At 52.7% G+C, this 13,316-nt stretch overlaps 1 protein-coding gene across 4 annotated transcripts; it reads left to right on the top strand.

Moving 5' to 3' along the window:
• The first annotated feature begins 637 nt into the window (after positions 1-637).
• Positions 638-13,000, top strand: CENPM (centromere protein M). 4 transcript variants are annotated; one of them, XM_038550381.1, is made up of 6 exons: positions 638-791; positions 1,309-1,388; positions 3,086-3,178; positions 6,469-6,548; positions 7,913-8,004; positions 12,300-13,000. In XM_038550381.1, exons 1-6 carry the CDS (start codon positions 735-737, stop codon positions 12,438-12,440), a joined length of 543 nt encoding a protein of 180 aa, XP_038406309.1. In that variant the 5' UTR covers positions 638-734; the 3' UTR covers positions 12,441-13,000. The 4 variants fall into 4 exon arrangements, with proteins under 4 accessions (XP_038406309.1, XP_038406310.1, XP_038406312.1 ...); XM_038550383.1 differs by lacking the exon at positions 638-791 and adding an exon at positions 1,075-1,151; XM_038550382.1 differs by lacking the exon at positions 3,086-3,178.
• Positions 13,001-13,316: the final 316 nt, after the last annotated feature.

Consider the following 13,316-nt stretch of genomic DNA (forward strand, 5'->3'; position numbering starts at 1 on the left):
AACACCCTAGTGGCCCTTGTGACAAGGAGAGTGTAAGAGAGAGAAGAGCAGATGAGGTCAGGGAGACTGTCAGGGATCACAACACACGGAGCCTCAAAGTCCACGGAAGGCATTTGCAATGTACTCTGAATGAAATGGGAACTTTGGGTGGATTTTGATCAGATTCTGTTTTAAAAAAGGATAACTCTGATTGCTGTGTGGGGAACAGCCACCCTGGGGACCACGCTGGAAGCAGGGAGCCAGTGACAAGATGACAGTGGCTTGTCCTGGTGGTGGTAGCGGACACGGCAAGAAGTAGTCAGCTTCTGGATGCATTTTAACACTAGAACCCACAGGCTTGCTTATGGATTGGATGAGGGTGTGAAGAAGAGGGGCCAAGAATGACCTCAATGTTTTGTTCTGAGCAGTTGCAAGGGTGGAGTCGACTGAGCTGGGGATGACAAGGGAGGGGCGAGTTTGGAAGGAATCAAGAGTATGATGAATATGCATGAATGAACGAAAGTGAACGACTGAATCACTGAATTACCTTCTTTCTTTGAGGCGTGAAATAAAGGGCCTGTCCCACAGGCTTAAAAAGGGAGGTCAGGGTTCCTTTAAGAGGACCCCGCCCCGTTCCCCAAAGCCCCGCCCAAGCGGGAGTCACGTGCCTATCGGCCGCACACTTCTGGGCGTGCCGCCGAGTGGTTTGAAGTATCTGCGCGCGCCCCACAGCCGCGCTTCTTCCCGGGCCTGGGATGTCGGTGTTGCGGCCGCTGGACAAGCAGCCTGGCCTGAACACGGCCACCATCCTGGTAGGCGTCAGCCGTTCCGCTTCCCCCGCCTGCCTTTCCCTGTCGGCGGCGCCTCCGCTGCTCGCTCCTCTGGGCTCTCTGAGGGTCTGGCGCGCGCTTTTCGGCCTGGGGCGTGGTGGGCGGGGTAGCCACACTCTGAACCAATCGGAACAGCCGCCTTCTAAGGCTGGAGGACGTATCCACCAATAGGCGCGCGGCGGGCTCTTTCCCGGTTTCTGATTGGTGGAGTGGCCGGGCGCGGAGCCTGGCCGAGTCCGGGAGCCTGCGTTGCAGGCTGGGCGGCTGCTGGGGGCGGCTGCGGGGGCGGCAGTGGGGGCGGCAGTCGGAGGCGGTGGTCTGGCCGCCGGAGGGAGGGCCCAGGTGAGAAGTGCTGTGCGGACACGACCCGAGCGCCTGGCGGGGCCCTGGCTGGGTAAACCGCGCTGTGCGCGCGGGAGCGGGAACCCGGGAGTCGCGCGGTGCCGGGTCGGTGGCCCGAGCTCCAGGCGTCAGTAGGCCGCCTTCTCTCCCTGGGCAGCTGGTGGGCACGGAAGATGCACTTCTGCAGCAGCTGGCCGACGCGATGCTCAAGGAGGACTGCGCCTCGGAGCTGAAGATGTACGTAGCTGAGGGCGGGGGCGTCCGATGGCTCCGCCACGGCCTGACTGTGCCCCGCTGCCAGGAAGGCGGGGGCAGGTGGGGCCAGCACCCCCCCCACCCCCCCAGCCCAGGCGTGAACTGACCCCAGCTGACGGATCCTCCCTCGCTCGGTCACATACTTCAGTTTTCCTCCAGCGCTTGTTACCGCAGGAAATGCCCTTGTTCACGTGTTAGTTTGCTTGTTTTCAGTCGGCCACCTCCATGAACCCTGAGGTCAGCCCCCCACCCCCAGGTCAGGGACTTTGACTTTTGTTCACTACTGAATGCCCAGTGCTTTGAACAGTACTTGGCACAGAGTAGTGTTCAGATCCTGCCCCCCGCCCCGCGCTGCCCCCAGATTTGGAGAAAAGTTGACTAAAGTAGTAATTTTGTTTTTCTTTTTCTAACTGATGGAGAGAAGAAACAGCTGCTGGTGGGAATCAAGTGACTGGATATATGTGGGTGTCATTCTCCCTGATAGATAAGCTCCAGGGGCTCGTGTTGAAGGGGAAGGATCCCAATCTAGAGGGTGTACCTTCATGGGAATCAGAAACACCCATTACTAGGAGAATAAACCCCATTATAGCATTTAAAGAATCCTACGAGGGGACAAGTTTAGACTACAGTGATGATGAGGGTGACATACCTGAGGTCACATAGCTCATAATTGGCATACCCGAGATTTGAGCCCACTTCCATCACCCTCCAAAGGGGTTCAGGCTTTTTTTTTTTTTTAAGATTTTATTTATTTGGGGACACCTGGGTGGCTCAGCGGTTGAGCCCGTCTGCTTGGGCTCGGGGTGTGATCCTGGGGTCCTGGAATCGAGTCCCACATTGGGCAGGCTCCCTGCATGGAGCCTGCTTCTCCCTCTGCCTGTGTCTCTGCCTCTCTCTCTCTCTCGTCTCTCATGAATAAATAAATAAAATCTTTAAAAAATAATAAACTTTTAAAAATCTTTTTTGGGGGATCCCTGGGTGGCTCAGCAGTTTAGCGCCTGCCTTTGGCCCAGGGCACGATCCTGGAGTCCCGGGATCAAGTCCCACATCAGGCTCCCTGCATGGAATCTGCTTCTCCCTCTACCTGTGTCTCTGCCTCTCTCTCTCTCTCTCTCTTTCTCTCTCTCTCATCATGAACAAATAAATAAATATTAAAAAAAAAAGATTTTATTTATTTATTTGATAGAGAGCACAAGCAGAGGGAAGAGGGAGAGGAAGAAGCAGGCTCCCCACTGAGCAGGGAACCCCATGCAGAGCTCTGTCCCAGGACCCTGAGATCATGACCTGAGCTGAAGGGAGATGCTTACTGACTGAGCCACCCAGGTGCTCCAGGGGTTCAGCCTTTAACCCCTAATCTTCATAGTCTAACACCCCACTTCTGAGTCTGATCTCCCTCCCAGCATGCAGTGTGACTGGCTAGCCCCATTGCCATCTTATATCCCAAACTCCCTCTTTCCGAGGTGGTTACCAAATGGAGCTCCTTTCTGGCAGAAGGATTAAGTCTAGATAGGACCAACTCTACTCTGCCCCTGTGCTCACCTGAGGAGTCTAGCCCACAAGGGCATCTGGGGAATAGGTGAGGAGCCCTTGACAGCCTCTTACCCCATGGAGGGCAGCATGTGAATAGTCCCTGTGATGTGGGTATATATATCTTTATCCTGCAGTTTCTCATTTTTCAGCCACCTGGCCAGATCCCTCCCTCTGCCCTCCGATGTGAATCGGCCTCGAATTGACCTGATCATGTTTGTGGTCAACCTTCACAGCAAATACAGGTGAGAGCCAGAGAATAGGGGCTGACGGGGCTCAGGTAGACTTGGCATAGGGGTGTGCTGGGATGATGACCTCACTTGTGATGGGAAAGAGGGGACACAGGGAGAGGCTGCCTGGGGTTAGCCCAGAAGGTGAGGATGGGGAGCCAGTGGCAAGTGAATGATATTTTAAAGACACTGCTAAAGGGGCACCTGGATGGCTCAATCAGTTGAGCATCTGACTCTTGATTTTGGCTCAGATCATGATCTCAGGATCCTGGAATTGAGCCCCATGTGCACTCCATATTCATCAGGGAGTCTGCTTGAGATTCTCTCTCTCTCCCTCTGCACCTCCCCTGCCCCGCCCCATGTACTTGGGCACATTCTCTCTCTCAAATGAATAAATAAATTTTAATTTTATTTTTTTTAAAATACTTTTTTATTTATTTATGATAGTCACACAGAGAGAGAGAGAGGCAGAGACACAGGCAGAGGGAGAAGCAGGCTCCATGCACCGGGAGCCCGATGTGGGATTCGATCCCGGGTCTCCAGGATCGCTCCCCCGGCCAAAGGCAGGCGCCAAACCACTGCGCCACCCAGGGATCCCCTAAATTTTAATTTTAAAGTAAAAAAGACACTGATAAACCCCAACAGTGTCATTGGCCATTTAGCTAATGCTTTCTGCAGCCTTCTCTGTATCCGTGAGGGCAGGCACAGACATGGATGAAGCAGACCCCGGTCCCCAAGGTGTTCCTAGCCCACTTGGGAGAGGAAGCTAGACTTCCGAAGAGGTGATTATAGTATCTGGCATAGGTTACCGTAAAAGAAGAATGCATTGGGGGAATGCCTGGGTGGCTCAGTGGTTGAGTGTCTGCCTTTTGCTCAGGGCATGATCCCAGGGTCCGGGATTGAGTCCCACATCGGGCTCCCCACAGGGAGCCTGCTTCTCCCTCTGCCTGTGTCTCTGCCTCTCTGTCTCTGTGTCTCTCATGAATAAATAAATAAATCTTAAAAAAAGAAGAAGAAGAAGAATGTATTGGGCTATGAGAGCCCCAGTAAGACCTCTGACTCTCAGGACTTAGGGCAGGGTAGGCTTTCTACTGGAGGTGAGGTAGCCAGGTAAAGATGGGAGTAAGCAGAAAGTTCCACGTGAAGAAAGGTTAATGTGAAGGGAAAGAAGAGCATAACGTGTGCAGGACTATTAAGGCCAGTCCAGGGTCATGAGCCCAGAGTGGTGTGGGGCCATAGCTAGGGGAACATGATTGGTGATGATGCTTGGGGCCCAGCCTGGCTTCCCTTAGCACTGGCAACCCTGGAGACAGGACAGCAGCCACCCTGGGGAGTACAGAAAAAGATCTGTTCTCTCCCTGTTGGGGGATGGCTGACTGAGGGGTTTGGTGCAGCATCCAGCATAGAAACCAAGTCAAGTGGTGGGGGTTAAGGGAAGGCTGTGGTGGAAACACCTGGAACTAGGGACATAGAGTTACTAGACACACCCAGCAGCAGGATCAAGTCCAGACATACTGCCTGGCCAGCTGGAACAAGTGAGCAGTGACTTGAGCTTATGGTGGGACAGAGAAAGGGCTGAGATCTGCCATGATTGCCAGAGGTCCTAACTCAGCAGATCTGTTGTTCTTTGGGTATGACCACCCTGTTCACCAAAAGGGACACTTTGTGGAGATTCTGCTCTATAGTCACACTTAGGCGCAGAGAGCCATTCTTACTGTTTGCCTCAGACCTTGCTCATTCAGGCTGAAACCTTGGCTTGGTTCACCTGACCAAGATGGCTTTTTGGCCAGGACACAACATTTCTTCATCACTCCTTGGACACCAATGAATGAAACCCTTGGACCAGAAGGTCAAAGGCCCAAAGGTCCTAGAGGAAAAGAGTGTTTTCATACATGTGATATAACTATAAATATTGTCACCTTATTGGAAAGCAATTTGGCAATACCTAGGTTTTTTGTTTTTTTTTTTAAAGAGAGAGCGTGGGTATATTTGCACAAGTGGGGTCAGCAAGCAGGGGGGCAGGTTGGGCAGAGGGAGAAGGAGAGTGTAAATCTCAAGCAGGCTCCTAGCTCAATGCGGAACACAACATGGGGCTCTATCTCAGGACCCTGAGATCATGAGCTGAGCTGAGGTGGAGAGTCAGACACTTAACCGTCTGAGCCACCCAGGCATCCCTGTCTAGGTACATTTTAAAGACACATAATGTGGCCCAGCTCTGTTCTACATCTAGCATCGTTCCTACAAAAACATTTGTCTGCATGTGTGAGAATATGTGTAAAAGAATGCTCGTGTGGCATTCTTTTTTTTTTTTTTTTTTTAAAGATTTTATACTCATTCATGAAAGACACACAGAGAGAGGCAGAGACAGAGGCAGAGGGAGAAGCAGACTCCAAGCAGGAAACCAGATGAGGGACTCGATTCCAGATCCCAGGATCACGCCCTGAGCCAAAGGCAGACACTCAACCACTGAGTCACCCAGGTGCCCCCATGCAGCATTTTTTGTAATGGTGAAAAATTGGAGACCACACAAGTGTCCATCACCTAGAAAATAGATTGTGATACTGGGTGGTGATTTCAAATAATTTTTCTTTTAAAGATTTTATTCATTTATTCATGAGAGACACAGAGGGAGAGGCAGAGAGAGAAGCAGGCTCCATGCCAGGAGCTTGATGTGGGACTTGATCCCAGGATTCCAGGATCACACCCTAAGCCGAAGGCAGACATTTAACAGCTGGGCGTCCCCATTCCAAAGAATGTAACAGGTTAAATCCAACTACGTGCTTATACATATCACTGCTTCTATTTACATATGAGAAATTCATATGCAAATGGAATTTTTAAAAAAATTTATTTATTCATGAGAGACACACAGAGAGGCAGAGACCTAGCCAGCGGGAGAAGCTGGGTCCCTGCAGGGAACTGATGTGGGACTCGATCCCAGGACCCTGGGGTCACCACCTGAGCTAAAGGCAGACCCTCAGCCACTGAGCCACCCAGGCGTCCCTGCAAATGGAATTATATCCCAAACTGTGAGCAGCAGTAACCTCTGGGATGTTGAGACAGAAGGGTGGTGCTGGAGAGGGAGACTTACGTTGTTTACTGAATACATCCATATTGGATTGTTATACAGGCACGAGTCACTTTGTAATTTTAAAAGTACTTAAACAAAACAAAAGACAAAATATTACTCTAGGGGTGTTTCCTCTTACCCTCATGTACCTTCTCCGGTCTCTGAGGGATGAGGAGCACAGCCTTCTGCCTTCTCTGGGGTAAGGTCTGTCCTCTGATTTGTCTTCTCACGCCAGCCTCCAGAACGTGGAGGAGTCCCTGCGCCATGTGGACGCCACCTTCTTCCTGGGGAAGGTGGGCTTCCTCGCCATGGGTGGTAAGTGTGTCCTGCCCGCGCCCCCGCCGTGTGGCTAGCACCATGGTAGACTCCTCAACGAGGCCGCCCCGGAGGCCTAAAAGAACATGAGCTTCAGAAAATGACCTGTTGGTGGTCTCTCTGAAAGCAAATCTGAGCAGAGCATTCTGCTGAGATAATTGCTGAGAGTCACCTGGTGGCTCCCTGTGGCTTTCAGAGTAAAATCCCCATCTCCCATAAAGGCCCAGGTTTGGCCTTCCACTTTCCTGTCTGGTCTCGTCTCCTGTCACCCTCCTGTTCTTTGGTTCAGCTTATTGTTCTCTGAACAAGTCCTGCTGTTCCAGAGACTTTGTAATATTAACAGCAGAAATAGCAGCCGCTAACCTTTCCGGAGCACTCACTGTTACCAGATGTTGTTCTAAAAGTGCTTCGTTTCTGTATCACTTAATCTTTATTACACACAACCCTTTGAGGCACATATTGTTGTTCTATAGCTGAGGAAACTCTTCACCTGGTTAAGTAACCTTACAAGGCCCATTGCTAAAAAGTGGTAGAGCCAATGTTCGTACCTAGAGAGTCCTGTCCCGGAGCCCACACCCTTAATGATTATATATCACACAGCTTCTCTTGAATGCTCTTTTGCTATTTGTTTAGCTAACCCCTAAATCCCATCTCCTGGGGGACACCTCCCTAACTGGCCCTGCACTCTGGGCCCCGGGGTGTCCATCCCGTAGACCTGCCACTTTTCCTCCTATACCAGTGGGGTATCTGAGCTGTCCACTTCCACCCAGCTAAACTGACAAGGAGGGCCTGGCACAGATTCTTCTCAATAAGCATTGATAAGTGGGATTCCTGGGTGGCTCAGCAGTTTAGCGCCTGCCTTTGGCCCAGGGCATGATCCTGGAGACCTGGGATCGAGTCCCACTTCGGGCTCCCTGCATGGAGCCTGCTTCTCCTTCTGCCTGTGTCTCTGCCTCTCTCTCTCTCTCTCTCTCTCTCTCTCTTCCTGATGAATAAATAAATAAAATCTTTTAAAAAATAATAATAATAAATAAATAAATAAAAATAAACATTGATGAGTAAAGGAATGCCAGGTCATTCCTACATATTAATTCATTGAATCTCCATAGTACCTCAGTGGGTTGGGGGCTGTTCCCATCCTCATCTTATAGATGAGGAAACTCATTTGTTTACAGAGCACTCTCTCCAAGGCCTTCCAGCTTTATTTTCTAATTTGATGAAAAATTCAAACAGGATGGTCACCCCACTGACCAGTAAGCACCTGAGGCCCAAAGAAGGGTAGCGAGTGAGTTTGCCCAGTGCTTCCTGGCTCGCAGCCACGAGGGTAGACATTTCAGCCTGCAGCACTCACGGCTTCTTTGCAGCTGGGCAGGAGAGCCACTGTAGCATCCATCGGAACACTGTCACGAAGCTGGCCAACACCTACAGAAGCCCTCTGTTCTTCTGTGACCTGGAGGTGAGGACGCTGATCGCATGGGTGCAGGGAAAGGGTGGTCAGCACACGGTAGGGTGTGTCGAGAAGCGAGAAGCGGTAGGGTGTGCCCAAGCGAGGGGGTCCTGACGTGAAGACCACAAGATCCTGATTTGAATCCTGGCTTCTCTGCTCATTGGCTGTATCTTGGGTGGATCAGTCACCCAAAGAGTTGGGGTACACATAAGTAAAGTAGGGCGATGATATGCTTTCAGCCTGAGTGCCTCTCAGATGCCAGGTGCTATGGCTTGTTACCTTGCTTTTTCGTTTGCTTTGTTTTCGCTCATAACTCAGTCTTGTGTATATATATGTGGATCCTCATTAATCTCTCACTCTCCTGCTGGCTGTAAGTGCTGTGACGGCAGGCATCTCGTCTGTTATATTAACCAGTGCTGCCTCATGTCCTCCCACAGTCAGAGTGTCCACTGTCCCCCTTATGCCCGTGGACTGCAGAACTGGTCCAGTCCCAGCCTGGGGCAGGGCATCCAGCAGGCAGCCGGAATGGTGGGGGAGTGGGTGGGTGGGTAGAGGGTTGGAGGGATATCTATGGTGCCGGTTCTACCCCAACCCACTTTTTTTTTTTTTTTTTTTTTTTTTTTTTAAGATTCTATGTATTTATTCATGGGAGACACAGGAAGAGGGAGAAGCAGGCTCCCTGAGGGACCCTGATGTAGGACTCAATCCCAGAACCCTGGGATCATGCCCTGAGCCAAGGGCAGATGCTCAACCACTGAGCCACCCAGAGGCCCCTACCCCAACTCACTTCCGTTGGTGTTTGTCATAGGTTTCTCATAGGTGATCCTAATTATGAGCATAGCAGAGCAGATTTCTATTTTGCTGATAAATTTTGCTCTTCAGCTTCTCTTTCTGCAGTATGAATCCAGACTTTTTGCTAAAAGTGCTCAGCAGCTGCTCTTTCTAGGAGGTCTACAGAGGGCTCCCGGGGCCTGGGCTGCTCCACCTGTGTACCCAACCTGCTTGGTTAATTTTGGGGTCTGTTTATTGATTTTGAGGTTCATTTCTGCTCTGTCCTGGGTCTTGCACCTGTTCCCAAGGCAAAGTGATGTAATGCAGAGAGAACTGAGTCAGCATCCTGTCCCTTACCACCACCCAGACCTGGGGTTCTTATTCACAGGTTTGTGGACCCCTCTGAGGGTAGAATTCAGGGAACCTGTGGGTAGAATTCAGGGGATCTGTGAACTTGTATGAGAAAAAAAATACTTCTTTCTCTCCCACTAAACTCTATGTGAAATTTAGCATTATGAATATAGGCAAGAGATGTCAGTAGTATAGCAGGGGCTGGGGCTGTCACCAACAGAAATGACAAATGTTTCCATCTCATATGCAGATGGACAGATCCCCTTATTCAGTGCATCGATAAAGATGCACGTACCACTCTGTCACCCTAATTCATTTTTCATATTTGAGGACTATTTTAGTCAGCACTCTGATGCCACGGATAGGACGCTGAGGCCTGGGATACACCCAAAGTGCCTGCCCTTCTAGGCTTTCCTCACAGCATAGCCCAGAAACCCAAGACCCAGAGAAGAGAGGCAACTTGCTCAGTCATCTAGTTTGTATGTTATTGGTAGAGCCGGCAGGTTTGCAGGCTGCTGTCTCCTTCCCTTCTTAGCCTGCTCTCAGTGGCTTTGAACAAGTCACTTCACCCACATGCAGCCCTCATCTCCTTATGGCTAAAGGGGAATCTTAATCTTTGCTCCACAGCTCGGGAACCTTAGGCAGCCCCGGCTGTGGTGCCCCCTACCTGGCGCTTCTCCTTGTGCAGTAGGTGCAGTTCTCCTTGTGGCCAGGAGGTGGCAGGCCACACCAGCTCCTGGGGGCTCCGGGAGCCCTAGCCCTCCAGGAAAAGGCCCGCAGCTGCGATCTGTTTCCAACAGCAGCTGGCCTGCCCACAACCAAACCTGGCACTCACTCAGACCAAGCACTGCGTGTTTGGACAGTCGTCACTCCTCGTGTCTGTGCAGGCCTTTGCAGGGCACACTCTGCATATTTAAATTTGGGCCTCACCATATTTCAAGGCCTTGCCTGGTTTAACACATGAAGAAACACATTTGAGAAGTTGGGGGATTTGCCCAGTGAATGTATTTCCGAGCACCGCTGATGGGGCCTGTGCTGTTCCCTGACGCACACAGATGAGCCAGGCATCACGCCTGCCCCCGCAGAATCGGGTAAGCTAGACCGCCAGGCATGGTGTGCAGCAGCAGTCGGACGTGTACAGACCTGGGAGCCTGGCAGTAGGATGAGGTCCTTCCTGCAGGTGATGGGAGCAGTCTGATGTGGTCAGACTTGGGTTTGGGGGCCACATCTCTGGAGTGTGACATGTGGAGGAGGCCTGGCCGGAGACGAGGCTTGGGGTGGAGGCCGTAAAGTGTTAGAAAATGGGGATGTGGTGCATCAGGTGGTAAAAGCAGTCAGGTTTAGTGGGATTGACAGGAATGACTGTTAAAAAGGCCTTTATGGGCCTGAAGAAGGTAGGAAGATAGGCAGGCTGTGGAGACTCTTGGTGGAGGAGCACAGAGGGACAGCAAGTGCATAGGCCTAGAGTGTGGGACTTGCCTGGTGTGTCCAGGGTTCCCCCCCCCCCCCCAAGGAGGCTTAGGGCAGTAGCACAGCAAAGAGAGGGCACAGTAGTAGTTGGTGCATCAGAGTGACTTCGCCGAGCAGGAGGGCCTGGTTGGTCTTAGTAAGGGTGGTGGCTTTCACTGAGTAAACCTGGAGCTGCAGGGAGGGTGCGGGGGCAGGGAGGGATGTGGCCTGACATGGGCCTTATTTTTATTTTTCTGTTTATGTGATGCGGGTCTACGTGGATCCCTCCAGCTGTTGGGAGAAGAGTGTGTGGAAGAGAAGCAAGGGCAGAAATGAGGAAATGTCCTGGAGGCTGTTTCTGGAAGAGTTAGGAGTGGCCTGGGCTCAGTGGTGTCTGGGGAAGAGGAAGACAGGACTGTCTGCAATACTGGGTATTTCCAGGGTGGAACTAACAGATGTGCCCGTGACCTGGGGGTGAGACATGGGATAAAGGAGACTCAGGATGGCCCTGGAGTTTTCAGTTGAGCAACTGTTAGAATGTAGGATAGAGGTGCTTTTGGCTGAGATGGGGCGACTATGGCGGGGACAGGTTGGGAGAACCCTCAGGGACTTCCCTGGGGACATGCTAATAAGATCAGGGTGTCTGTCAGATGTCTACCCAGAAATCGAGTAGGCAACCACATATGTGTGTCTGATGTTCAGAGGAAGGGTCTGGAGATATAATTTGGGTATCGTGGGCAGTGAGATGGTTTTAGATCCCGGAACTGGATGAGGTCACCAGGGAGTGTGGTGGGGAGAAGCCTTGCACAGGCAAGGCCAAGGCCGGGGCAGCACTTAGATGTGTGATAGGAAGGAGCAGCCCATGAGGCAGGAGGAGGGACCAGGTGAGTGTGGCATCCTGGGGGCAGGTAGAAAGCATTCCAGGGAAAAGAGACTCAGTGGAAATGACAGCTGCCTCTGGATTTGGACCGAGAAGTCACAAGTGACCATGGCAGGGAGCAAGAGCCGGGGGACTGAGGGTGCCTGGTCTCTAGTTAGGGCGACTGGTCGGACGGTGATGCCCACTTCCCCAGGGAAAGGGGGCGCAGGGGGAGGACGAGATGCTCCCGCTGCGCCCGTTGACAAGGGAGGACGGCTGAGCATGGTTTGTCCTTCACCAGGCACTGACATGGCGCCTCCTTTGCTGCGCTTGCTGGCACCAGGCCCGGGGACAGAGTTGCTCACCCTACCTGACCTGACCCCACCGGTGCCTCTGGGCCCCTGCCTTCCAAAGCCCTGATGAGGGAACTCTATGTTGGCGCACCCCCCATCCCCATGAGGGCCTCTCTCTCCCCTCTTTTCCATGCCTGGGACTGTCTTTCTCAGCTCCCAGGTAAGGAGCCTTCGGGGCCTCTGCCTCCTGGGCGGTGGTTGGAACTAGCTCTGCTTCACATCCCAGCTCAGCGGCCACTAGACCCTCCTTCGCCAGCCCTGCTTGCTAAGCTTTGTTTCCTCTGGAGGAGGGGTCATCGTCTGAGGCATCCTGGAGGGTGTCTGGAGGGAGCAGTTGGAAGCTGCTTGGTGAGGCATGCTGTGGACAGGGGCATGGCCGTGACGGGCAGTGGTGCCCAAAGCTGGCCCCACAGCTCAGCTTCCGCTCACCTCTGGCAGCCTGTGCGGCTACTCTGAGTAAGGGGAGTGGGGCACGCTGCCCCGGATCAGCCTCACCACTGTCCTCTAATCTCCCCCTGCAGAGGGAAGGCTTTCGAGCCACCGTGGCGCAGCGCCTGGTACGCATGCTGCAGATCTGCGCTGGCCACGTGCCCGGCGTCTCAGCCCTGAACCTGCTGTCCCTGTTGAGGAGCTCTGAGAACCCCGCCCCGGAGGACCTGTGAGAGCCGCTGGCCCCCAAGCTGGCCCTCCCTGCGGCCTGGTGCCCTGTGCAGTCAACTTCCACTGTTGTCAAAGACCGGGTCAGGGCCTGACAGGCTCAGGGTCAGCAGTCGTTCTTGCACGGCCCGTTCCCTGCACGGCCCATTCCCTGCACGGCCCAGACTCCTCTGCGCTGCAGCAGGGAGCCCAGCGGGTGGGCTGCAGCCCCCCCACCCCCCCATGCTCACCGCAGCAGAGCCCCGTGTCTTCATCCATCTGCCGGGCTGCATCTCCACTTCAGGCTTCATTTGAACAAAGTGTCCATGGCTCAAAAAAAGTTTGAAAACCCCTGGTCTCCACCACCTTGATTTTGCAGATGAGGACACCGACTCTGGACAGTTAGGAGGGTCGGGCAGCGGGAGCTTGGACTCTGTGACCCAATCTGACCCCACATCCTAGCCTTGCCATTCCTACAGAGCCTGCTGTGGCCTCATAGAGCCTCGGTTTCCCCAGGCGTGTAATGGAGATCGTTCTGTTGACCTTGTTGCGGTGTGAGACCTGAATGAAATGACAGGTGACAAGCCTGCTGTTGTATTTCTCTGTCCGCTTGTAGCCCATAATCCGTTGTATTAGGGCCTTGCACCGTCCCAGCTAAGCACTCAGTGAACAGTAACTATTGTTTGAAATCACAGGTCTAGGTTCAAAAGCTGGTGCAAACCCAGAAATTACACTCTTTATGAATTGGTAAGGTTGTGGGAATCGTGAGAAAGGCTGTCTAGAGGGCTGGCTCCCTCCTTGGTGGCCAGAGGTTGTGCCATGACTATGGCTCCCCTTCCCCTTTGGGTCTAATGAGAATTTGCACAAGTGCCAGGGTTGGAATCCAGAAATCGGGTCAGCCA

This window comes from Canis lupus, chromosome 10, assembly GCF_011100685.1.
Source record: "Canis lupus familiaris isolate Mischka breed German Shepherd chromosome 10, alternate assembly UU_Cfam_GSD_1.0, whole genome shotgun sequence".
Taxonomy (NCBI): domain Eukaryota; kingdom Metazoa; phylum Chordata; class Mammalia; order Carnivora; family Canidae; genus Canis; species Canis lupus.

Coding starts and splice junctions, on each gene's coding strand:
- CENPM (XM_038550381.1), top strand. CDS start 735: ATGTCGGTGTTGCGGCCGCTGGACAAGCAGCCTGGCCTGAACACGGCC. Junction 6,549..7,912: donor GGGCTTCCTCGCCATGGGTG/GTAAGTGTGTCC, acceptor GCTTCTTTGCAG/CTGGGCAGGAGAGCCACTGT. Junction 8,005..12,299: donor TGTTCTTCTGTGACCTGGAG/GTGAGGACGCTG, acceptor CTCCCCCTGCAG/AGGGAAGGCTTTCGAGCCAC.